The following is a 26,851-nucleotide window of genomic DNA, read 5'->3' on the forward strand; positions in this document are numbered from 1 at the left end:
TGGTCATTCTTTTTCAGAAACAAAGAGTACTTTCACTCTCCACAATTCCATTTTATGCCCATTCTCTTTTGGTAACTTAGCCTTTTTGTTCTGAATCAGCCATATCAATTAATCTTTAACTGTAATGTGTTATGCCCTTTAGAGACCAACAGAACTGCATGGGTTTAATACCTTGTATGTATAATCATAATATTTTAAGATTATTTAGTGGACAGTAATATCTTTTTATTTCAAGTTCTTTTAATTTTCTTTCCTCTTTTTTGATTTTGAAAGTTTATTTTTAATTGACATACGAGAGTTTATATATATATATATATATATATATATATATATATATATATATGATACAATATGGAGTTTAAATCCAAGTGTACATCATAAAAGTTTCAGTTAAGTTAATTAGCATCCATTACATCACTAACATCATTTCTTTTTTTTTTTTTTGGTGAGAATGCTAAAATCTTTTGTGTAGGGATTATGATGCTTCCTTGCACACAAAACAGGTGAACCAATAGAACTCGTTCCCTTTGGTTCAAGAGACAGACATTTCAAATTTAAATGTTAGGATTGTTAAAAAACTGTTAATCTAGGGGTTGGGGATATAACTCATTAGCATAGTGCTTGTCTAGAATCATGAGGTCCTGAGATCAATCCCTGGCACTGAAAACAAAATCAACAACCGAATCCTGTCAATCTAACCATAAAAATACAGGTTTTGGTCAACCGGATGAATTTCAAATTTTATACCATTTGTTCAGAGCTCAGGAGAAACTAACGAGCAATCAACTTAGTTAACTTTGTACCATATGAAGGTAAGATGCTCATGTAGCAAATGGTTGAATTTGTAGCTTCTGACCAACTTTTGAAGACTCTGTTCAACCCCATTGTATATATACAGATCAACTGGGTTCTTTCAATAGAAATAAAACTTATTTAAATATCGCAAACCACATTGGAACTGCCAGACCTGCCTATATTAAATCCAATTCTTTGGGAGCACTTATTTATGCTTTAACACAAGGAATACTAAATGGTTTGGGAACAGATTGTTATATTTTACACAATGAATTCCCTTCTGATTCTCTATAAATTGTATTTTCTTTTTGACTTGAATGGTAAATCTAAGATGTTTCTCTGTCTTTGCTCTGTAGTACATTTGAAGATCTAACGCTGTGTTTCAAAGACAATTTTTTTTTAAAAAGCTCTGGCATTACATGTTAGGCCTTATTGAAAAGTCTACATCTAACATGTACAATGAAAAAACTGACTTTTCTTTCTCCATCCTTTTCTCAACTTATAATGGATTTACTTGAGGTAATTAGCAATATTAACACCTCCAGTTATTCAGCATATGTGGAGTAAAAGCCAGTATGAAGTTTCATTTCCTATTTAAAGGATAAAATAAAAAGTACTCTGGTTATTTTCATGAGAAAGGAATCCAATACAGAGAATGAAAAACTTTGCAATTATTGGAATTGGAGAATCTGGCACCTGGATACAGGTGTGAAGACAATTGAGTTCTTGGACCCAAAGGGCTCATGGGGCAGAGATGAAGAAGCTGGACTCAGAAGAAAGCCCTTGTGTTCTTGAAGTTCTTCCTTGCCATGTCGTATATGATGTTAACTTCCTCTAAAAATTTCAAGTTTTGCTTTTCAAATTTAATCCCTTATATTTGAGTTTTCCTATATGGTATGAGATGAAAACACACTTTACTTTCTTATAAAAGTGTTTAATTTTCCCAGGATGTTTATTGAACAGCCAGATTCCAATACACTGAAATGCTACCCTTTCATACTTAAAAGTCTATATAACAATTCTTATTCTTTATTTTCTGTTTTGTTCATTTAATTTATCTATTTGTGAGCCAATACCATAATACCTAATTTGCTGTAGAATTTTAGATACTATTGCTGTGTATAAATCACCATAATATTTAGTGGCCCACAATACCAACCTGTTACTATATAAGGTGGTTTCTATGGTTCAGGAATTTATAAGCATGTCAGCTGGGTACTTCTATCTTACAGTATCGGGTTCAGTCAGAAATTGGTTGGTGCTGGTTATAGAAAAGGATCTTACATGTTTGGTATATCTTGAACAGTGGGGGAGGGGTAAAATGGTGGGTGCTCTCCTTGGACATCTCTCTCTTTTTTTATATGATCTCCATATGCTCTCTCAAGCATGCTAACTTCAGGGTAATGGAATTTTTTATGTTGGCTCAGAGGTCTAAAGAGCATGAGTCCCAAGAAAGTGAGCTAAGTAGAAGCTGTATTGTTTTAATTTTCATATTGTGTTGGTTATTTTTATTTATATATAACATTGTGGTTCGTTTTGACATGTTTATAAAAGCATGGAATATAATTGGCTCTAATTTAGTCCTAGTACTCCCCTTTTTCCTCCTTTCCTCCATTGCCCAGCCCCTTCCTTCCACTGTATTGATCTTTCTGCCATATCTACCACTTCATTCCCCACAACACCAAGGTAGAATAGCGTGTCAGACATGGGATAACCCCAACAGCTGTTTATGTTCAGAAAGAAGAGAAATTGGATGCACACAGGAGTGACTCTTCTACAGCAGTCTTGAAACCACTTAGGTATATGTTGTTAACATTCCTTGATTGTCACCAGTTCTCCTTCTGGGAGTAATTTTCCATGATTCTGGTTTCTCCCTTTGGGCTTCTGAGTGTGTTTTCTGAGCTCTCCATTCTTTCCCCACAAGCCATAGCATGTGTCCCTAGTTAGTAGTTTTTTCAGCCTGATTCTTTTCATAGAAGGTTGGAGGTCCAAAGACTATTGCTTTTCATTTCAAATGTTCCTTTTTGTTTAAACTGATATAGACCTTGTACTTTTTTTTTTTTTTTTGGTGAATTTCCTAAATATTTTGGGGTATATTCTATTAGGTAAATATCATTGAACTATGCTCTTTTTTCCCCCAGAGGATCTCTGTACAGAGGCAATGAACCACCACCTCATAGACTCTTACAAGTCTTATTATTCAGAGCAAGATTTTCATAAATCTCCCTAATCGTCTTGAAGTCTGTGTCTGTTAAAACATGATAAAAACAATTTTAAATAGTTCTGTGATTTCAACCGAGTGTTTTAGAATCCCATCTCTGTTTTCATCTTTGATTACATATTCCCCACGGATATCTGTCTTTGATTTCTCCAGGAATTCATGTTTCTTAACTTCAGCATATTTTCTTATCTGAAGAGGCTATAAATGAGAGGTATATTTATATTTTAAGTTGAACAAGCACTGCTTCCTCAACTTTTTGTTGTTCTCTCTTTAGCATGTTTCAGTTTCTTGTTGAATTTTACTAGAAGCAGTTAGAAGTTGGAGCCATCCTCATATTTCTACCTAGGACCCTCCTTTGATGGTGCATCAGGGATATATTCTGTTTTTCATGTTTCTACAGGCAGCAGTACAGTACAGTGTTCCACCACCACATCAGTAGAATCTTCTTTTCTTCTTCTATAGCACTTTTCTCACTCTGAGTCCTGGTTGGCTTAACCACGTGACAGCCAGCTGCAAACTAGGAATGTTAAGTTTTAAGTTATGGAGTTTTGTGTGTTTTCTTAATTGGTATTCTTGTAGCACTACTCAATAGACAAAAAAGTAATTTCCAAATATTATCATATTTACAAACGCTTTACCAAAGCTAATGTTTTATTTATTTTTTTCTTTTCCTGATGCTTAGATGAAAATCTTCAGTATGATGTGAAATTTGTATTACCTTTTGTGTAGTATAGATATTTTTGCAATATTAATTCTTCTAATCTATGAATGTGAGATGTCTTTCCATATTTTTGAATATCCTCTTCAATTTATTGAATCAATATTTTATAGTTTTCAGTTGTAGAGATTTTTTTCACCTTCGTGATTAACTTTATTCTTAGGTATTTTATTTAAGTTGTATAGCTATTGTAAATGAGATTGCTTCTGACCTTATAGCATGCATTTGGTAGTCTTGATTTGTTTGAAAGACCTATTATGGTGGAAGTAAGATTTTTTTCTTTATTTCTTTTTTAGTTAGTTCATTATGGGTGCCTGTAGTGGGTCCTTATTTTTTTTTATCTATTTAGCCAGTCTCTATCTTTTATTAGAGGAATTTAATCCATTTACATTTAAGGTTGTTATGCAAAGGTAATATTTTATTCTTGTCACCTTGTTAATTGGTTTCTAGCTATTTTGTATAAACTTGGTTCCTTTCTGTCATATCATCTTTGTGGTTTTTAGGATTTCTGGAGTGATTAAATTTAATCCATATCTTTTTCTTATTTGTGTATCTGCTGGGAAATGAGTTTTATAATTTTAGTTGTTTTAATGATTGAGTTATTACACTTTTGCTTCCAAATGTAGTATCCTCTCAAGCATTTTAAGTCCCATCAAATAGTGATGGATTTCCTCAAACTTTGCTTGTTTAAAAAAGGCTTAATTTCATGTCATTCCTAAAGGATGCTTTGCTGTGCTTTCTTAATTTTGTTTTTCTTTTGGCACTTTTAGTATCTCATCCTATTCTCTCCTGGCCTATAGATTTTGACTGAGAAATTTGATGTTTGTCTAATGTGATTTCCTTTTTATGTGACTCAACCCTTTTCTCTTTCTAATTTGCAAATTTTGTTTTTGTCTTTAACATATGATAATTTGACTACACTATACCTCAAAGAGGATCTTTTTTGGTTATATCCACTTGGGCACTTTAAGCTTTCTAGATCTAGATGTTTGTATTTCTCCCAAGTCTTAGGATGTTTTCAGCTATTATTTCATCAAATAGGGTTTCTAGGATTTTCCCCATCTTTTCTCCTTCAGGAATTCCAATAATTAAATGTTTTCCCTTAATAATGTTTCATAAATTTTATAAGCTTTCTTCATTCATTTTATTTTTCTTCTTTTTAAATTTATATTGCTGTTATTTAAAAGGACATCTCTTCAAGTTGCAAAATCCTTTTGCTTCATCTACTCTACTATTTAAGGTCTCAATTGTATTATTTATTTCATTCACTGAGTTCTCCATTTTTTATGATTTGTTTAGTTCTTTTTAATTATTCCTGTGTTTTCTTTTTAATTTCTCATGCAGACCATGAATTTCTTTCCTTACTTCATTGGGTTGACCAGCTGTACTCTTTTGTATCAAACTGAGCTCTCTTAAATAATGTTTAATTCCTTTTCATGAATTTCATAATTTCCTTTTTTATCTGGTACTTGAGGTTATTTTTCTCTACAGGTGTCACATTTCCTTACTTTTAAATATTTCTTTGTACCTACATTGATATCTGTGCATTTAGTGTAATAATAATGTTTCCAAATTTATGGAGCAGCTTTCATAGGGAAAGGATTTTTCTGTTTATGGGTCATGGACACTAGGTAAATAGTGTACTTTTGCTTTGACATTGTGTGAGTGCAGTATTACCATCTTTGTGTGATTTTTTTTTCAGCATTGATCAACATCTGTAGTATCTGTAAGTGCTTTAGGGGGATAGACTTTAGGTGTTTACAGGGGCAGTCATGAATCTTTGCTACTGGTAGGGTCACTGAGTGGCCTGGTTTGAGACCCTGTGGGACATATGTTGTGCACAGCACGGCCACTGGTGGTAGAGGGTGGTGTTGCTTAAGTCAGGCGTCAGTGAGTGGATTGGTCTTTGTGTATTGGGGGGCATGTTGAATGCTGGGGTATGGCAGCAGCAAGGTCAGTCCTCAGGTCTTGAGGATGTGTACTGTGCTGAGCGGATCACCAATCATGGGGTCTGAGGTAACACATTTGAAGTTCTAATGTATCACCATCTTAATACCCAATTTGGGGATTATTTTTTCCTTCCATGGTCTTTGTTTCTTTTTATTCATAATTAAATATGTATTCTCCAAAAACCCATTCAAAACTCAATATTATTATTTGTTTATTTATTTCTAGGTCATATTCTGACCTCAATAATATTTTATATTTAATTTACAAGTTATATTCTGATCTCCATGGACTTGAATTCTCCTAAAACTCTTGTTTCAATAAAATATGAAATCTAGTATTATTACTGTGTTTAAGATGAAGCAAAGTCCAACAATTTCCAGAGATTGTATAATTTAAAGAGATCTTAACATCAAGAAGACAACATAGTGCAAATGAAAGAAGAAGAAATTGAAGTTCAAGTCTATGATTCATTCGTTACAGAATCCTGAGTTAATGAAATAAATTATTCTAAGCCTTAGTATTCCTATCAATCAATTGTAAATTATGTATTTCATTTCATAGGGGTTTTGAGGTTGATATGAAAGTGGCTTAAAATAATGTCTAATCAGTATAAGTTTTCTTTTAATAGTGAATTTAGAACAGTAAATAATGTGCTATTAAGTGAATTAGAAAAAAATAAATAAATAAATAAATTGGTAATTCTAAATTCTCCTGAGAGTATACATGAGAAATTCATAAAGAATCTGAGAAGCTGACATATTTCAAATTCCCAAAGGTCTTTAAAATCAGTTTTTAATGCTTCCATAATTTGGACTGAGAAACAGTCTTCTTAAAGCTGATGTGATATGTGAAGCTAAAGAAGGATTATGCTATTCAGGTAAGTTATTACTTGGGAAGTACTATGGAGCCAAGACAAAGTGAAGGCTTGAGGCCAGGCAGACTTAAATTATACCTTTGGATTTGCTCCTCAATAACGACATGCCCTGGAGCACAGGCTTACCCTCTCTGTGTCTCAATTTTTCTATCTGTAAAACAGAAGGAATAAATATCTTTCCAAAAATAGCTCTTTACAAAACATATTAAATAAAAGTGTTTTGCAGAGTGCAAGGATAAATGAAGCAGTCAAATATTATTGGTTTTGATTACCATATATAATGATAATGCTTAACCTTCACACAGAACTTTATATTCTTTAGATTATTCACATGACTTATGAAGGAAATAGGTATAATTTCCTTAATCCTTGAACTTTTCAGAATGTGTAATATTTATCAGATCATGAAAACTTCGGTGAGGATGAGAAAAAAATATTGAGGCATTCAGAAGTGTACTAAATTTCTTTAAAATCATCCTTTCTAAAGCAAGAATAAATATAGTATTATAAAAGAATATTAAATACAGATAAATAAAAAGAAAGATTAAAATATCTCTTAGTTTCACAGAGACCAAAACATAACAAGACTGTTTTGTTACATTTATTTTCTATGTTTTACAATGTGTAATTTTATATAATTATAGCTTTCTTTTCCAATAATATACAAATTTTAATAATATTTGAATGATCATATTTCAATTAAGAAAAAAAAATTGGAGAAATGTTTTTTTTTAATTCCTGAAGCCATAAAAAAATGACTTTTTAAAAACTCACTCTAATGACATAGCTTTTGTACAAATTGAATGTTTTGTGATTTTCCTCTGAGATCGCATGTAGTTTGTTTCTTAATAAGAGATTGTTGCTTGTTCTATATGTGTTTATGTATGACAGGGGCTTAGTGAAAACCTCTTCCGTTGATGGAAGATATCGCTTCTGGCATCACTGTTGAAAACAGCAAAATCCATAGACTTCTTTTCCCCCCAGAGTTGAGATAGTTTTACTTGATAAAACATAGAAGATGACTGTAGTCCCCTTGTTTCCAAATTATTAATGTCTTCACCTAAGAAATAAGTCAATGGCTTTTGAAGAGATGGAAAACAGGTGGATATTTCAAGATTAGCAGCAAGAACACTATACTCTATTTACTCATTTACTTTATTGCATTAAACAAAACAAAACAAGACAAATAACCCTAGAAACATTTCAAATTGATAGGAGAGTAGTGAACAAATAGAGATAGTTTTTGTTTTGTTGTGGAGGGAGGTTGCTGGGCAGTAAAGCAAAAAAAAAAAATGGATTTAAAGCGAAGAGTATCAGTGAACATAAACCTTTGTAAGAAAATATGTTTATGCTATAAAATTATATTTAGCACTCATGTTAGAAATGTACTCATGTCTTGCAAATACTGCTTCTCTCTGCCTAATGTCAGAATTAACTAATAAGTCTGATTGTGTGTGGGGGGAGATGTGTATGAGTGTATGTGTGTGTGTGTGTGTGTGTGTATGTGTGTTAAATAGCTTAAAGGCAGTCATTTTAATTAAGAAGGAAAAAAATGATTCATGTTGGGAGGTTGAAAGCCATGCAGAAAAATGAGACAAGTGTGTTATTGTTTGAGACAATCCATTGCTTTTGGGTAGCATATATCAACGTACCTCATAGAAATAACGCTGTAATTTTAAAAACCTTCGCCACAGACCATCCATTTTCACCGTAAGTTGTGATATCTTATACTTCTAAAAATTTCAATACAAATTAAAATAGCTGATGTTGGCAGCTGCCTACTGCATATCTACTTTGTGCCAGTTAGTGAGCTAGTCTCTGTGTCATTACAGTTACTTCCATTAGCTTCACTTTACAGAAAAAAGTTAAGGGTTGAGGGGTTAAACACATTTCAGAGAATTGCTTTGGCTATTTATTTCAATGTCTGGTTTGGATGGCAGCCTATTAAGTAATAGTGAACAACTTCCTTCCTATCTCTAAGACTCATTTCACATCTTAAATCAGGATAACATGATGTCTGACTCAATATTGATGTAAGAATCAAAAGTCTCAGGCACTTGATAAGCCCTCATGCCATGTTGGCTCTGAGAGTTGTGCCTTCTGCACATGAAAATTCTCAATAAATGGCCATGTTTTATTTGGGTGATATGGTCAGTAACTGGAGTAGATTTCTTTTTTCCCTTTTTATACCCTATGTCAAGCAAACTCTACTAGATTTACCTACATATTACAACCCTTTCCACCTCTACCATCCTGGTTCAAATCCCAGTCATCTTTCAGCAGGATCATCACAGTGACATCCTAGCTAGCCTCCCAGCACTCTTCAGTCAGAGGTCAGATATATCCCTTGGATATCTAAGTCAGATCACACTGTGCAAAACCACCCACTGCTGTGCTTATCACTGGAAGGTCATGCTCCTTCCAATAACCTACAAAGCCCTGCGAGATCTGCCCTCAGCCCCAGCCAAGTGGCCCCTACTCACAATTACTAAGCCTAATCCTTCCTTGGGGATTTTCCCTTGGTGCCATCTGGAGCCCTCTTTTGGATTCCTTCTTGGCTCATTCCTTACTCCCTTCCAGTCTGGTTATGTATTCCCTTTCAAGGAAGCCTCCTCTACCAGACCCCATGCTTCAATTACCCTGCTTTCTTTTTTCTGATAGCAGAGGTTACAATCTGGCAAAATATATCATTCCTGTTTTTCATTTGCCATTCTCTTGTCTCTCTCTACCAGGACATAAAAAAAGAGTGCATTTATATTTTTCAATGCTATATTTCTATGAGATATATAGCTGATAATTAAAAATATTTGGAAATGACCATAAAAAGGAATCATTAAGCAGAACTTAAAACTATATTGCTGGGAATAGCAAGGATAGTGGAAGGAGACGCTCATCATTATAAAAAATTCATGTATGAAGATGTGAATTTGGTGTCAACATACTTTATATACAAACATAGATTTGATAAATTGTGGTATAAAGGTGTATTAAGGATTGCAATGCAAAAAAAATATGAATGTAATGCACTCCTCTATTGTAATGTATGTAAGAAATAATAAAAAAATAAAAAATTTAAAAAAACTATATTGCTTTAGGCAGCCTTTTCCCTCCACATACACATACCTCTCTGTAGTGGGAGTGGAGTTGACAGGTTCATAAAAGTGCTCTTTAATACCATATTTTATATCTGTTTGACTTCAAATGAAAAAAATCCAAAATATAGAAAAACAGAAAAATCTGTAGTGAAATACACAGGGTAAGAATATAGGAATTTAAAAAAATCCTCCCAGCTTTCATAAGTAATTTTAATAACTGAAGAGAAAATAATATTTAAAAAGCAGCAAAATCTCATAAAAATATAAAAAAACATGAAATAGATCATATTTTGCTCATTAGTGATGAAACTAGAAAATTATTATAATTAGTGTAAAGCAAAATGCAATGTATCACACATTGTTTAACCAGGGATTTGTAATGAATTCACAAATAAATGAAAATGGTTTATATTCAATATTCAGGAAAATCATTTGAACTTCCATCAGACAACCTTTGAAATTATTTCAACAAGAATTATTTGCATCATTACCATTTCTCTATAACTTAAAGAATTTGTAAAATAGCTTCATATAAGGAAAAACAAAATCTCCATAGTAGGCTAGACTCTATAACCCTCTGGGAGTGCTCTGGAATGCACATAAATTATGCTACATTTTATAACATAAAACTGAATGTTGCACTTCAAAGTCTTTCCTGAAAAAAGGTAAATTTATGTTTCAGCTATGGCACAAAAAAGTATAAATGACTCTTCAATAAAACACATTTTCATGAAAGGAAAATAATTTTCTCATTTACCTGTTTGCAAGCAAAAACCACAAGCTATTTGATTCCATTGTAGTCCTGAAAAAACACAGGATGCTCAAAGTGGAAGACTGAAGAGTTTAATCAAGATTACTTATCAAGTAAAATGCCCAGAGTTAAAAGAAATCAAGAAGGGATAAGGAAGGAGGTAGTAATAATAGGTAACCATTACCACAACCAAGCCTGAGAGAGGGAGCTGAAGGTGGCAATGAGAATCCAAAACCGAGCTGTCATAACATCTGCCTGAAAGAGCTGCTGCCTTAGTTAAAGTAATCCAAGCCATAGGAGGGAGCCAGGCAAACAAATCCCCTGGTATGCTACCCTTTCTTCTCTGGCCTTTAACCTCCAACTACCCTGCGCATAGCCCAGAAGGAAGGTCACTGGTTGAAACTGGATGTGGAAGACAGCCGTGCAGAGTGGAGAAGAAGGAGAGGAGATCAGGAGGATGAAAGGGATACAGGATCATGAGCACTCCTGGCTGGAGTCAGGTGGCAAAAAAAAAAAAAGAAAGCTCCTTTTACCGTTAATCTGTAGCGGACCACTTTGCCAAGGAGCAGGAAGAACAAAGAAATCGAAAAAGAGACGCTTGGCTGCTCAGAGCCGCGGGCGCTTTGCTCCCATCGGCTTCCTCTTTCGCTTCGCTCCAGGCGGAGAAGCTGAATGTGTAATCAGCAGTGGATTGTAAGTACCCGAGGCAAAGAAAGCTCAGTGCGCCCCGCCTTTTTTTTTCTTTTTTTTTTTTCTTCTTTTTTTTGAATATTTTTTATACAGGGAGAGTTTGTGGATTGGAATTGTTGGCGGGGCTGTGGTTTCTGTGCCGAAAATCCGCTCATACTTCATGTCAAAGCCCTAGAAAAGGAAGAGCAAAACAACAGCAAATGTAGCAGAAGGCAAGAAATAATTAAAATCAGAGTGGAAATCAACGAAATTGAAACAAAAGAAACTATTGAAAAAATTAACAAAACTAAAAGTTGGTTCTTTGAAAAAATAAATAAGATCGACAGACCCTTAGCCATGCTAACGAAGAGAAGAAGAGAGAGAACTCAAATCACTAACATACGGGATGAAAAAGGCAATATCACAACAGACACTACAGAAATACAGAAGACAATTAGAAATTATTTTGAAAACCTATATTCCAATAAAATAGAAGATAGTGAAGACATCGATAAATTCCTTAAGTCATATGATTTGCCCAGACTGAGTCAGGAGGATACTCACAACTTAAACAGACCAATAACAATAGATGAAATAGAAGAAGCAATCAAAAGACTTCCAACCAAGAAAAGCCCAGGACCGGATGGGTATACAGCGGAGTTTTACAAAACCTTTAAGGAAGAATTAATACCAATACTTTTCAAGTTATTTCAGGAAATAGAAAAAGAAGGAGCTCTGCCAAATTCATTCTATGAGGCCAACATCACCCTGATTCCGAAACCAGATAAAGACACCTCAAAGAAAGAAAACTACAGACCAATATCTCTGATGAACCTAGATGCAAAAATCCTCAATAAAATTCTGGGGAATCGGATACAAAGGCACATCAAAAAAATTGTGCACCATGATCAAGTAGGATTCATCCCTGGGATGCAAGGCTGGTTCAATATACGGAAATCAATAAATGTTATTCACCACATCAATAGACTTAAAAATAAGAACCATATGATCATCTCAATAGACGCAGAAAAAGCATTCGACAAAGTACAGCAACCCTTTATGTTCAAAACATTAGAAAAACTAGGGATAACAGGAACTTACCTCGACATTGTAAAAGCTATCTATGCTAAGCCCCAGGCTAGCATCATTCTCAATGGAGAAAAATTGAAGACATTCCCCCTAAAATCTGGAAAAAGACAGGGATGCCCTCTATCACCACTTCTATTCAATATAGTTCTCGAAACACTGGCCAGAGCAATTAGACAGACGAAAGAAATTAAAGGCATAAAAATAGGAAAGGAAGAACTTAAATTATCACTATTTGCAGATGACATGATTCTATACCTAGAAGACCCAAAAGGGTCTACAAAAAAACTACTAGAACTAATAAATGAATTCAGCAAAGTGGCAGGATATAAAATCAACACGCATAAATCAAAGGCATTTCTGTATATCAGCGACAAAACTTCTGAAATGGAAATGAGGAAAAACACTCCATTCACAATATCCTCAAAAAAAAATAAAATACTTGGGAATCAACCTAACAAAAGAGGTGAAAGATTTATATAATGAAAACTACAAAACCCTAAAAAGAGAAGTAGAAGAAGATCTTAGAAGATGGAAAAATATACCCTGTTCATGGATAGGCAGAACTAACATCATCAAAATGGCGATATTACCAAAAGTTCTCTATAGGTTTAATGCAATGCCAATCAAAATCCCAATGGCATTTCTTGTAGAAATGGATAAAGCAATCATGAAATTCATATGGAAAAATAAAAGACCCAGAATAGCAAAAGCAATTCTAAGCAGGAAGTGCGAATCAGGCGGTATAGCGATACCAGACTTAAAACTATATTACAGAGCAATAGTAACAAAAACAGCATGGTACTGGTACCAAAACAGGAGGGTGGACCAATGGTACAGAATAGAGGACACAGAGACTAATCCACAAAGCTACAACTATCTTATATTTGATAAAGGAGCTAAAAGCATGCAATGGAGGGAGGATAGCATCTTCAACAAATGGTGCTGGGAAAACTGGAAATCCATATGCAACAAAATGAAACTGAATCCCCTCCTCTCGCCATGCACAAAAGTTAACTCAAAGTGGATCAAGGAGCTAGATATCAAATCAGAGACTCTGCGTCTGATAGAAGAAAAAGTTGGCTCCGATCTACATATTGTAGGGTCGGGCTCCAAATTCCTTAATAGGACACCCATAGCACAAAAGTTGATAACAAAAATCAACAAATGGGACTTACTTAAACTGAAAAGTTTTCTTTCAGCAAGAGAAACAATAAAAGAGGTAAATAGGGAGCCTACATCTTGGGAACAAATTTTTACTCCTCACACTTCAGATAGAGCCCTAATATCCAGAGTATACAAAGAACTCAAAAAATTAAACAATAAGAAAACAAATAACCCAATCAACAAATGGGCCAAAGACCTGAACAGACACTTCTCAGAGGAGGACATACAATCAATCAACAAGTACATGAAAAAATGCTCACCATCTCTAGCAGTCAGAGAAATGCAAATCAAAACCACCCTAAGATACCATCTCACTCCAGTAAGATTGGCAGCCATTATGAAGTCAAACAACAACAAGTGCTGGTGAGGATGTGGGGAAAAGGGTACTCTTGTACATTGCTGGTGGGACTGCAAACTGGTGTGGCCAATCTGGAAAGCAGTATGGAGATTCCTGGGAAAGCTGGGAATGGAACCACCATTTGACCCAGCTATTGCCCTTCTTGGACTTTTCCCTGAAGACCTTAAAAGAGCGTACTACAGGGATACTGCTACAACGATGTTCATAGCAGCACAATTCACAATTGCTAGACTGTGGAACCAACCTAGATGCCCTTCAATAGATGAATGGATAAAAAAAATGTGGCATTTATACACCATGGAGTATTACGCAGCACTAAAAAATGACAAAATCATAGAATTTGCAGGGAAATGGATGGCACTAGAGCAGATTATGCTTAGTGAAGCTAGCCAATCCCTAAAAAACAAATACCAAATGTCTTCTTTGATATAATGAGAGCAACTAAGAACAGAGCAGGGAGGAAGAGCAGGAAGAAAAGATTAACATTAAACAGATACATGAGGTGGGATGGAAAGGGAGAGAAAAGGGAAATTGCATGGTAATGGAGGGAGAACCTCATTGTTATACAAAATTACATATAAGAGGTTGTGAGGGGAATGGGAAAATAAACAAGGAGAGATATGAATTACAGTGGATGGGGTAGAGAGAGAAGATGGGAGGGGAGGGGAGGGGGGATGGTAGAGGATAGGAAAGGTAGCAGAATACAACAGTTACTAATAGGGCATTATGTAAAAATGTGGATGTGTAACCGATGTGATTCTGCAATCTGTATTTGGGGTAAAATTGGGAGTTCATAACCAACTTGAATCTAATGTATGAAATATGATATGTCAAGAGCTTTATAATGTTTTGAACAACCAATAAAAAAAATTAAAAAAAAAAAAGAAGTGATCAAGTTAAAAACAGCCTTGTTTCTCGGTAGCTTATTTAAGAGTTTCCAAGTAGAAAGGGAGGATTAATTGGTGTACCAAGTTTGCAGAATAGAACAATAGATTTTGTAAAAGTTTCTAATACTTCTTTCTGGAGGAGAGGAAACTGTTATTATCAGGCAGGCTCCCTATGCCTGGATGTCCTCCAGCAAAGGTCTAGAGGCCACCTGTCAGAAGCTGCTGTAAATAGATTTTCAGCATCCTTGCTACAAGAAGCTGAATTAGACACCTGCAAAGGCTTATTAAAAGCTCTTTTTATAAAGCAGAAAAAATGTGGTTTGTTTCTTCTCTTCCAGCATACATGGAAGAAAATAGCTTATATTCTTAAAATGTTTTGGGGCTTGCCTGAAAACTCTATATATTGCTCATCACATTTGCTATCAAGAATATTGTTTTTACAAATTAATTCACACCTTTTTGAATTCATCATGAACACTGTAAAGAAAGAAACAGAATTAATGTGACTGAATTTATCCTGCTGGGACTGACATAGAATCCTCAGATTCAGAAGACCCTATTTTTGGTGTTACTTAGCACCTACATTGTCACTGTCACAGGCAGCCTACTCATTGTGGTTACTGTCCTCTGCAGCCAGAACTTGCACTCCTCCATGTATTTCTTCCTGGCTTTCCTATCTTTGATAGATGCATGCTATTCCTCTTCCATAATTCCTAAAATTCTAGCTGATTTGTTTTTGGAGAGCAAAGCCATCTCATCCAATGGCTGCATGCTGCAGCTTTTTCTTGAACATTTCCTAGGAGGTTCAGAGATTGTCCTTCTTGTGGTCATGGCCTATGACCGCTACGTGGCCATCTGTAGACCTCTGTACTACATGACCCTGATGAGCCACCACATGTGCTGCCTCCTGGTGGGGCTGTGTTGGGCGGCGGGTTTTCTCCACTCTTTGGGGCAGATTCTAGTTATTCTCTGGCTCCCATTCTGTGACGCCAACACCCTGGATCATTTCATGTGTGACATTGTCCCCCTGATACAGCTTGCCTGCACAGACACCTTCCTCCTTAGTCTCTTGGTTGCTGCCAATGGAGGGGTAACCTCCATGATCAGTTTTGTAATGTTGTTGGTATCCTATGTGGTCATCCTGTGCTCCTTAAGGAGTCACAGCTCTGTGGGGAGGAAAAAGGCCCTCTCTACCTGTGGCTCCCACATCACAGTTGTTGTCTTGTTCTTTGTGCCCTGTATCTTTATGTATCTGCGCCCAGTAGCTACGTTTCCCAGGGATAAAGCAGTAACTGTATTTTATACCCTTGTGACTCCCATGTTAAACCCCGTTATCTACACAGCAAGGAATGCAGATTTAAAAAACGCCATCAGAATGTTACTAAACAGGAAGGCGATTTCAGACAATAAATGATCAATTGGATATTTTTTTTTTCCTATCATGATCTTTGTAATTTTATATTTTATCACAGTAGTCCAACTTATCATCCACGGGGGAAATATTCCAAGACCCTAAGTGGGTGCCTGAAACCAAGGGTATTACTAAACCCTATAAATATTATGTGTTTTTCCTAAACATACATATTGATAATAAACTTCAATTTATAAGTTCAGTCTCAGATTAACAACAGATAACAAAATAAAATGTAATGATATTTTGCAGTTTGGGACCATTGTTCAGTAAAACAAGGGCTATTTGAACACTAGCACACTAGTACCTCTCACAACAGTCCTTCTTGTAACCTAGATACCTGCTAAATGACTAACGGGGTGGGTACTGCATACAATGTGGATGTGCTGGAAAGGGATGATTCATGTCCCAGGTCAGACTGGATGGGGTGATGTGAGATTTCTTCATATTACTAAGAAGGGCTTGCTATTTAAAATTTATGATTCATTCCTGAAATTTGCCATTTAATATTTTCAGAACATTGTTTACCATAGCATAAATAAGTGAAAGTTATTAACTGTAATTAAAGACTTTCTCACAACTGTCAATTTACTTTCAAGGCACTTTTGCAGGGTAGGTATTATTTTGATTATTCCTGTTTTATAGATGAATAAAAATGAAGCTCAAGAAGGTCCAATTAGGTGTTCCATATCAGACACAGTGCTTGTGTTCATATCTGCATTCTTCTAGATCCAAATTCAATATTCTTTCAAACATTTGTAAGTACATTAGGAAAAGGGCAGTGTTTACATCAGAACCTCTCTAATTTTGTGTGAGTTAAAATTTTTTTTTGTTATAATTGCAGAGTTGCATAATGTGTTGACTATATAAGCAATAGATACTCAGAAAACCATACTACTTATTGGTATCTAAGGCAATATGAAATACAGTGTAGAACAAAGTCACCAGACAACTAACCTTGGCACACACTTGGTATATCTAATTTTAAAATTATATTTTATTTCTTGTTCTGTTGAGAAAATAATGTCAGCAATTATAAAAATAAATCGTTTGTAAACCTATGTGAAGATTTTATAATGTCCTCATACGGTTGCAAAAAACTTATAAAACTGAAACCTATTGTTCTACTGTACAGAGAAAAGTTAAATAAATCATTCAACACATAAATTCACCTCAAGTTCAAATACTCTCACTATATATCCTGTGGTATTTTACATGTTCAGAATTCCCTTGGGCTATATTTAATTATGCTTTGACATATAAAATATTTTAACATACATATTTTTAACTTAGAAGTGTCAATTTGTTAAATTAAAAACCAATGGTAATGAAATTCAATTTTTTTTCAAAAGTGCATGATAAAATATATTCACAAAACTATTTTACTGCTAAAAACTTGTTTTTATATTTAGTTCCTTGAACTGGAACCCCCTTTGAAAACTACTTCAGAGGTGTCTTATAATTATTTAGAAATAAATCTCCATAATTGACCAAAGAAAACATCTCTCAGCTTAGCAACGCAACTCACAATCTTTTTTGTGAATAACTTTTGGATTTTTTAAAAATTCAATCTGTTACCACAATACAGATATGAATGTCATTGTTATAGGTATGCCACTTTTGATAGATTTTGATAGATTCAGTCTCCCACTTCACAGCTACCACGTTTTGTTGAAGAAATCAGACGACTCTGTGATGTCACAATATTTAGTAAGCATATCATGATTGCAGAAACATTCTTAAGAATAAGAACACAGGCTTCAGCATCAGGAAACCTGGGTTCTCTCTTACTGAGCCATTATCTCATCTATGACCTTAAATAGCTCATCCTATTCCTATAAGCAGTTTACTTAGGTGATTTAGAAGGTGTGTAAGTTCTGTAATTCTGCACATGTTAATATGTTTATTACCTTGAATATTGTTTTGTTTTACTTCACTAGGAGAAGTTAAACTGGAAAGGTTTTGAGAGATTATATATAATAGATAAGTATATTTGACAATGTTTCTAAACTTTTTCATTTGTTGTTAACAGTATAGAAGTGTCCTCCTGGATGAAAGGGGTTTTGGATTGGACTAAGGCAATATGAGCCCTGTGAGTGTTCAGTTGCTTTGAGGAGTATCCCTCTGTCTATTAAAAGTCATGAACATGTCTGTAAGGCTGCTGCTTAGGCAGGTACCTGGTTTTCGTTGTCATAAACCTGTCAAACATCATGCTAAAACTTTGGCTTCTTACTGACTGAGATCTGAATCCATATTTAATTTCTCCCATTTTTTATTCTGGTTTACATTGTGTTTGAAATACCTGTGTTGCTGTCCCTCCAGTGTTCTGCCCATTCACTCCTTGGGCTTGACTTCTGGAATCACACTTTCCCGACAGAACTCTGTCCTATATCCAATTCACATGGCTGTGCTCTGGGAAGCTCAGCTAGACACGAGTGGGGAATCCAAAACACTCTACACATCAGTCTTTTCAGTAGAGGATGGATGAACAGTTGATGGGTCATATGAATGGGTTTAATCTTCCATTCGGTTGGGCATGCTCATTCTCCAGTCTGACTTTGTGCTTTCATTCCAGAGCTGAAAGAGAAATGTGAGAAATGTTCACAGATGATGCTTCAGCAAAATACATATCCATTATAATTATTTACATAGTTTCAAACTCTCATTCAATTTTTTGTCAACTATCACAAATGGAATAGCTGCTCTACTTCTCTTCACTTACTATAAGATTTTGAAAATTAATAAAGAAAGCCCTTTATCTGCTTAACTTTGAAAGGGAAATAAATGTTTGTTTGGTTTTTGGGGGAGGGTTTTGTTTGTTTGTTTGTTTGCAGAATATATTTAGTTATATTTATGTTTTTCTCTATTCATTTCTTTGGGGAATTTGTGTCTTCAAATTGGGATGATTTCCCCCCATTCTACTCATGATGAAATATTCTTTAACCAAGAGTTATGCATGATGGATGCTATGGGAAGACAAAGATATGAGGATAAACATTGCAGAAATATTGAGAAGTAGAGGTGGCCATCCAGCTCATAAATAGGTGAGATGCTGACACCAGGGAGGGATTACTAAAGGTTTTTGACAGAAATGTTTGGACAACTTGTATAGATAAAAATACATTGATATACATAATAAGTGTTGAGTAAATATTTGTGGAGTGAAAGTGTAATAGTTACTTGCAATTATTAAGGACAATATATGCATTTTTATTGATATGTGTGTGTTTAGGTCTAGGACCTTACCTATTGTATCTGACAGTGTCTTTCTATTCTCCACATTAAATTTCTATTTTAAGAACTTTGTAAATAAGGTTTTCTTTTTGCTTAATAGATCTTAATGAACTGAAATCTATTCAAAAGCCTTTTTTCATTCCAGTCTATTGGAAGTATAAACTTAATGAATGGGACTACATTACATTATATGTAGAACATCATTTTGAAGAATAAGCACTATTAATTAAACAATATTATAATTATCTTGAAAGCCAAATTACCTAATAACATACCCTAAATATGCTAGAAATTGAACTGAAGTTCATGTTTCAGAAGTTTATGTCTTTCATAAAGTAGATGGTGTGGAGAAGCAGATTGGGAAGACAAGGGTACTTGTGTTCTTGGTTTATGACCAGGGAAGCATGTTTATCCTCATACATGGAAATGTAGGAAGTGAGGGAATTCATCTTGCATTTATTCATCACCTCACAGGTGCCAGATGCTGAAGACACTGTGCCAGACTCTGTACTAAGTACATCAAGGAAAGAGACAGCTGCATATTGCTATGGTAGGTGTCAGAGAAGGTGAATCTCCTGTGGTTTCTATATATTTCCTATCTGCCTGCTCTCTGTAGATATGTCCTGGCCAAGTCCTTTTAGAGGTAAAGCTGTAAATTTTGGAAGAGGGAATAGCCTTTACTAGTGTGCAGCACTTTACAGCTTACAAATTACATCTCAGAGCTATAATTTGTGAATTCACATACGTAGGGGCTCAAAGGCAGAGACTGCTGGGATTACTTAGCAGGATGACATGGATTGGAAACAGGAGAACTGAGATCTCATGTGTAGAGCCTAGTGTTTTATCAGTAAATTACACAATAACTGTCAGCCACAGAGGGCTTTATAGTTGACAGGTAGTACTAGTATCTGAGGAGAGGAGAGCATCATGGAGGAAAATGAAAAAGAATGACTGAGACAATCACTGGGCAGGGGTGGGTAAGGACATGCTCCACAGTAGCCATGACTGCCCCATCTCTGTGCTATGAACCTCAGCCTGCAACCCTCTCATGGCTAATTTGTTATCTTTATTTATCTTTATTTGCAGGTAATTCAGTCCCCAGGAAGGTGCTACTTCCTCAAAGGATCACCTCATGCCTCCCAGTAATGTGACTGGATTTGTTCTCTTGGGGCTCACACAGAACCCACACCTGCAGAGGCTCCTCTTCATGGTCTTTTTCATTTTTCTCTTTACCGTGATGGCCAATCTGTTCGTCGCCATCACCATCTCCCTCAGCCCCACGCTTTCAGCTCCTATGTACTTCTTCCTCACTTACCTGTCCTTCATAGATGCCTCGTACACCTCTGTCACCACCCCCAAAATGATCATCGACCTGCTCTACCAGAGGAGAACTATCACTTTGGGTGGCTGTCTGACTCAGTTTTTTGTGGAGCACTTCCTGGGAGGCTCAGAGATCATCCTCCTCATCATCATGGCCTATGACCGCTACGTGGCCATCTGCAAGCCCTTGCACTACATGACCATCATGAGGCAGGGACTCTGCTGCCTCCTAGTGGTGGTAGCCTGGATTGGAGGGATCCTACATGCCACTGAGCAAATTCTCTTCATGATCAGCTTGCCCTTCTGTGGTCCCAATGTCATTGACCACTTCATGTGCCATCTCTTCCCATTATTGAAACTGGCCTGCAGAGACACCTACCTGCTTGGAATGGTGGTGGCAGCCAACAGTGGAGCCATGTGCTTGCTCATTTTCTCCATGCTACTCGTCTGCTACATTGTCATCCTGAGCTCCCTGAAATCTCATGGCTCTGAAGCATGGCACAAAGCACTCTCCACATGTGGCTGCCACTTCACCGTTGTCGTCCTCTTCTTTGTGCCTTGCATATTCACCTACATGTGTCCTGTAGCCACCTACCCTGTGGACAAGTTGGTGACTGCGTTCTTTGTCATTCTCACTCCCATGTTGAACCCTATAATTTACACAGTGAGAAACGCAGAGGTGAAAAGTGCCATGAGGAGCTTGTGGAAGAGAAGAGTAACTGGTCGGTTCATAGTGCCAAGAAAGTGATGGTGTCCATAACTATGGAGGATGGTATCTGCCGCACACATACCACGAGAGAAGTAACACATTCTACAGATCATTGGCAAAAAAGCAAAAGCCCTCAGACAAAACAAAAACAAAAACCTAACATTTATTGGGTTCTTAATAGTGGCTAGACCTTTTAATAAGTGCTTCTGGTAGTGTGCAATGTATTTTACCAAGGCTGCAATGTTCACATGCAGAGATTCTGGATCTGCAATGGAAAGAACTGCAAATCTCTGGTTTTGATGACTCTGGAGTGTGTGCCTCCACAGTTTCAGTGAGACTTTACAAAATTTTTCATACATGGTTTATTTGGGTGAAATTGTCTTTCTATCTAAAGAACCTTGGTTTCAGAACTTAAAAAAAATTGCTTATCCTTTTGTGGTAAAGGAAATCCTTTAGATGAACATATGGAGGTTGACAGTTGGGGAGTAAAAGAACTCTCACTGATTTTTCTTTATTTTGCATTTTTTGGCAACTTGAATATATAAAAAAAGAGACACCCACAAAAGAACATGTTAGTAAAGGAATCAGCTCTGAGGATTGTATTTACTAAAATGGAGTCACGTTTTTCTCAGAAGACTCCCCAGGGTTTATAGACAAATATGTTAAAGAACTATGTGTAATCTGTGAAATACATTGTGAATGTAGAATACTAGCATTTTATTACTATTAAGATTTTTAAAAAATTCAGGCTGTAAGTACAAATATTTCTACATCAAAAATGTATCATTTTGAGATGCTATTATGAGTAAGAATACTTTCTGAGGTACTTTAAAAAATTTAATAATGGCAGTTATCCTACAGATATAGATGTGACCCATTTTTCAATAATAGACTGAAAAGATGGAGTAGCAGACTAAGTGATAGAAAAATGTAATTCTGGTACTTGCTATGTACCAAATGTTATTTATTTTTAAATATTTATATTGTGAGCCAGGCATAATAGCACATGCCTGTAATACCAGAGGCTCTGGAGGCTGAGGCAGGAGTATCAGAGTTCAAAGCCAGCCTCAGCAACTTAGAGAGGCCCTAAGCAATTTAGTGAAACTCTGTCTCAAAATTTAAAAAATAAATAAATAAATAAAATACTGGGGATCTGTCTTAGTGGTTAAGCACACTTGGGTTCAATCTTCCGTTTAAACCTAAACCCAAACCAAAACAAAACGTCATGATCAGATGGTCAGAGTGGCCATTCTGTATTGAAGAGAATTTAGTTTGGAGCAAATTAACTGAGTGGTTAGTACTATGTTCTCTTTTATTGCATGTGGATCATCAGCTTGGCCTGGTTCTGGTGAGTCTCTGCCTCTGGGGAAAGACCAATCACTGCAAGAGCAGATGGAAATTGCTGGTGCAGTGGTTAGCTCTCAGTCTGAGGAGAAGCAGCCATGAAGGATGCACTTGGATTGAAGCAAATATGCACTTTTTGGAATTCTGCGCCACTTGAAACTGGCACTCAGTACTCCTTCACTCCACGTCTATTACCCAAAGGACAACATTTTATTGATGGTGTTTCTTCTAAAATGTGGGTTGGAAATTGTTTATAAATTAATCTCAAAATGCTGTAACATGTAGGCACAGTTCCATTAATCATTTTGGAAGTAGGTTTATTGAATACCTTTTTTTTTTCTTTTTTGTCAACTTATCCTCTTTAGAGGAAATATAATTTTCTGATAACTACAGTGGATTATTTAAGTGTGGATACTTACAGCACCTTTTTATAATTTTTCTTAAAAATCATTAGAAAGTCTATTCCTATTGAAATGATCCCCCCACCCTCCAATGATTGCTTTTTTGTTGTTGTTGTTGTTTTCTGTGCAGGTCCTGCCTTATTTTAGGCCTCTAATTTGTTATGATTTCTAATTCTGTAGAAGAAAGTTCATGTGAGTACATCTTGGAAGGGGCTACATCTTTTGTCTCCCCTATGTGATCATACACATTTTACTTACACAATTTTTGTTTTCTACTTACTTGGATCATCAGATAACAAACTGAACCTTGAAAGTAGTCTTGAAATTTTACTTGAGTATTAGACATATTCTTATTAATTTTAAGAACAAGTTGAAGTTGGGGAGATAATTGAAACCACCTACCATGTGACGATTTTGTTTTAAACGTGTCAGCATTTCATCTGTTTGTTTTATTTTTGTGCACAAATTGATCTCAGGATGAAGAGCCTTGAGCTATCAACAATTTGCAGCTTGATTTACTTTAATCTCTTTTGGCAAGTTGCCAAAATTAATATTACAAGGAGGATTTGATGGCAGTGATTCAACACTGAATTAACAGAGTCCAAGGTACAGTGCATGTCTAAGAAAGCAAATGATACAGATGAAATATGGTAAATAGGATATTTGAGCCAGGATGCCAGAATAATAGCAGCCATGCTTGGAAGATGATGCTGTCATTTCTGCAGACAGGAACTGACACCAGCAGTCCTTAGGCTTCATGGTCCAATGCAGTTTCCCATGCAGGAACTCCATATTATGGATTTCATTAAATTTCATTAAAGGAGTAGTGTGTACTAGTGTGGCATATTGTTGGAAATATGATGAAGAGAAATAAATTAGCCATCCTTAAGCATCTTCATGAGAAATAAAGCCAACATTCAATTTAAAAAAGATATGAGACAAAACTGAACTGTTGCTAATATGATCTACATAGGTTCATGCTAAAAAGATCAGGATGACAGAGATGAATCTGGTAGAAGAAAGTAAGAAATGGAGAATGAACAGTAGTGGATTTGCTATCCGAGGGTATAGGCAGAAGCTGAGAGGTTACAGTGATTGACCCACTCGGGCTACATAGGGATGGTGTCAGTTAGGTTGTAGATCTGGGTTTCTGGAGCAGATAAAGTGCTTAAGGCTTCACTTTCTTTAATAAGTACATCTGAAAAATGATTAGAATAGTTGGAAACTTAGTAAATAGTTGCAACCTCCAAGTTTTAGAATTGGAATAGATGGGTAATAGAAATACAGATATCAAGCACTTAAAATTATAATAAGATAAACCAATATGGATTGCTATTAGCATTAATCTTGGAACTTGGAAAATCTAGATTTGATTTTAGCCTCAGTATTTCCTAGTTGTAGGAACTTAGTGTCATTATTTTTCACCTCTTTAAGTCTTATTATTTAATCTCTAAAAGGAAGAAAATATTTCATGGGATATTGAGACAGAGTAGAGACTAGTTGAATATCAGTACACAATAATAATAATATTAGTTATTCAGGTTTAGAAGGTAGACATGTAGATAGAAAGAATATAATCCATAATACATAGAGAGTCCTTCAGATAGACTCTATTTCAGAGTTCTTCAACTAGCACTTTCTAAGTATTCAATAAATATTTGGAATAAATCAGGGCTGGGGATGTAGCTCATAGGTATAGTGCTTGCCTTGCATGCACAAAGCCCTGGGTTCAATCCCCAGCACCACCAAATACATATATAGAGATGGACAAGTGCATGAAGTTTTGCATACATGGTATAAATTAAGGGCATCTGAATGGCAGGCCACACCTCTCATGCTAAGAGGCAGACCGTTTACCCTGTAGGCACAGCCCTGGGCATGAGGCCGTGTATTGCCGTCCCTGTACTTGCCCGCTTCTTGATTGGTCACTGCAAGGACAGTTAGCCAGAAATTGTATTGGTGGCTTCCTATAATCTGCCTAGCTATTGCCCTAGTATATATACATGGTAACTGTGCAATAAAATCAGACCTGCTTCCTGCTTTGTCTCCGGAGGCCTTGGTTAGCGACTCCACAGTCACACTCTCCTCTACCCTGTTCTATGGACCTTCTCGCTGTACGAGAGAGAGCACATGCATATATATATTATGGAAAAATATATATATTATGGAATAAATCAATGAAAATTTATATATTTTATAAGTTCTTGGGTGTGGGAAGGTCAGCAACCTAGCATTATATTCTGAAAAACAAACAAACAGGAGCTAAGAGAAGGGTTTGCATTCAGGTGGTTTATTTTGGAAAAGAGAATGGAAACATCGCAGAGAATGAGACAGGGAAATAGTAATATGATAAGCTGGTAACACTTGTCCATTGGCTCCTATCTGTGGTGAGCCGCTTCTGCCGTTTCTGCAGACTATGGTCGCCATTACAAGATGGCGCTGGCTCCGCTGTGGTCTGTGACAAACAACTCCTTATTTGGGAGAGTTGGCGCATGGTTTTTCACCACCCTATGAGAAAGCTCCACGTGGCAGCTTCGCATTGGGGCTTGAGATGCTTTATTAAGGCTGGGAGGGGCATCCGAGGGAGAGAAGAAAGAAATATCAAGGGCCTGAATAAACTGCTGAAAGAAGATTCCTGAGTTGCGTTTTCCTTGCGGGCAAGGGGTCGCGACAAGTGGTGCCAAAACCCGGGAACCAGAACTTTCAGCCGTCAGGGGTGGTGCACCGGTTAGTCCCAGGTAAGTGGGATCCGCGACCAAAGCGGGGCAGCTCCTCTGTAAAGAAAGAGAGAGCATTACATTTTATTGCAGCTGCACTGTGTACTTTCGCTTCTACTTTCGCTTTTGTTTTCTGTGTTTCTTTTGTTGTGTCATTTCGCTTTTGTTTTTTGTGCTTCTTTTGTTGTTGTGTCATGGGTGCCGCATCTTCAAGTCCGCTTCTCCTGGCCCTAGATGGCCTGTTACGTTCCAAGGGCCTGGAAGTGAAACATAGTACTTTACAGAGATTTTTACAGAAGATAGATATTGCTGCACCATGGTTTGCATTTTCGGGCAGCCTTACTGTACCTAGTTGGGATAAATTAGGCAAAGATCTTGACTTTGCTTCTGAGCAGGGCATATTAGAGGGTGGGGTGATACCCCTTTGGAAAATGGTCCGTGGTTGCCTTACAGATGGCAGATGTCAGGAAGCACTTACTAAAGGACAGGAGGTTTTAGAGCAATTGCATGAAGAAAAATCGGAGACGGCAGAAAGTGAAGTGACTCGGGAGGATGGGAGTGTGCGGAGCATGAGACAGGGGAGGAAACGGTTGTATCCAGATCTCAGTACGCTGCGTACACCCCCATGTGAAAGTGGGTCAGAGGAAGAGGAGGATGAGGAGGAAGAGCTCGGGAGGCTGTCTTGTCAGCTAGAGAGTTTAGCTATAGGAGAAGGGAACAGAAATAAACAGGGGCTTAAGAAAAGCGATCCCCCGGATCCACCGCCGTATGGTGGGGGTGTTTCGGGGAGAGCTTTCCATGCCCAAACATGGAGGGCTGTTAACGCTGAGATGTGTCTTGCTTATCCAGTTTTTCAGGATGACAATAGGGGAAGATTCCATGAACCCTTCTTGGTTTCCCCCCAACATTTACGCCTTGTCAGGATCATTCTTGGGAGAAACATCAAGTTGCTAAAGGTTTCTCCCTTTCCCCCTCTCTTAAGAAGCATGTTTATAACTTTAACATCAGTGCTAACTCCTCTGCAGGAGTAGGTTGGTCCTGGTTTCAATGGCTGATTTCCAATGAGAAGGGGGCTTCAGCCGATATTTCTGCATTGGCTCAATTGCTGGGAGCCAAAAGCTGGCTGGCTAATGTTTCTGGAACT

General features: G+C 36.5%; 1 protein-coding gene and 1 pseudogene across 1 annotated transcript; both read left to right on the forward strand.

Moving 5' to 3' along the window:
* The first annotated feature begins 5,656 nt into the window (after nucleotides 1-5,656).
* Nucleotides 5,657-15,985, forward strand: LOC124100174 (olfactory receptor 4C46-like; annotated as a pseudogene).
* A 4,363-nt stretch (nucleotides 15,986-20,348) lies between these two features.
* LOC124100178 (olfactory receptor 4C3D-like) lies at nucleotides 20,349-21,284 on the forward strand. Its single transcript, XM_046455538.1, has one exon. It carries the CDS (start codon nucleotides 20,349-20,351, stop codon nucleotides 21,282-21,284), a length of 936 nt encoding a protein of 311 aa, XP_046311494.1.
* The last annotated feature ends 5,567 nt before the right edge of the window (nucleotides 21,285-26,851 follow it).

Source organism: Marmota monax, unplaced genomic scaffold (assembly GCF_021218885.2).
Source record: "Marmota monax isolate L192 unplaced genomic scaffold, Marmota_monax_Labrador192_F-V1.1 WCK01_AAM20220418_F8-fsc00047, whole genome shotgun sequence".
Lineage (NCBI taxonomy): Eukaryota > Metazoa > Chordata > Mammalia > Rodentia > Sciuridae > Marmota > Marmota monax.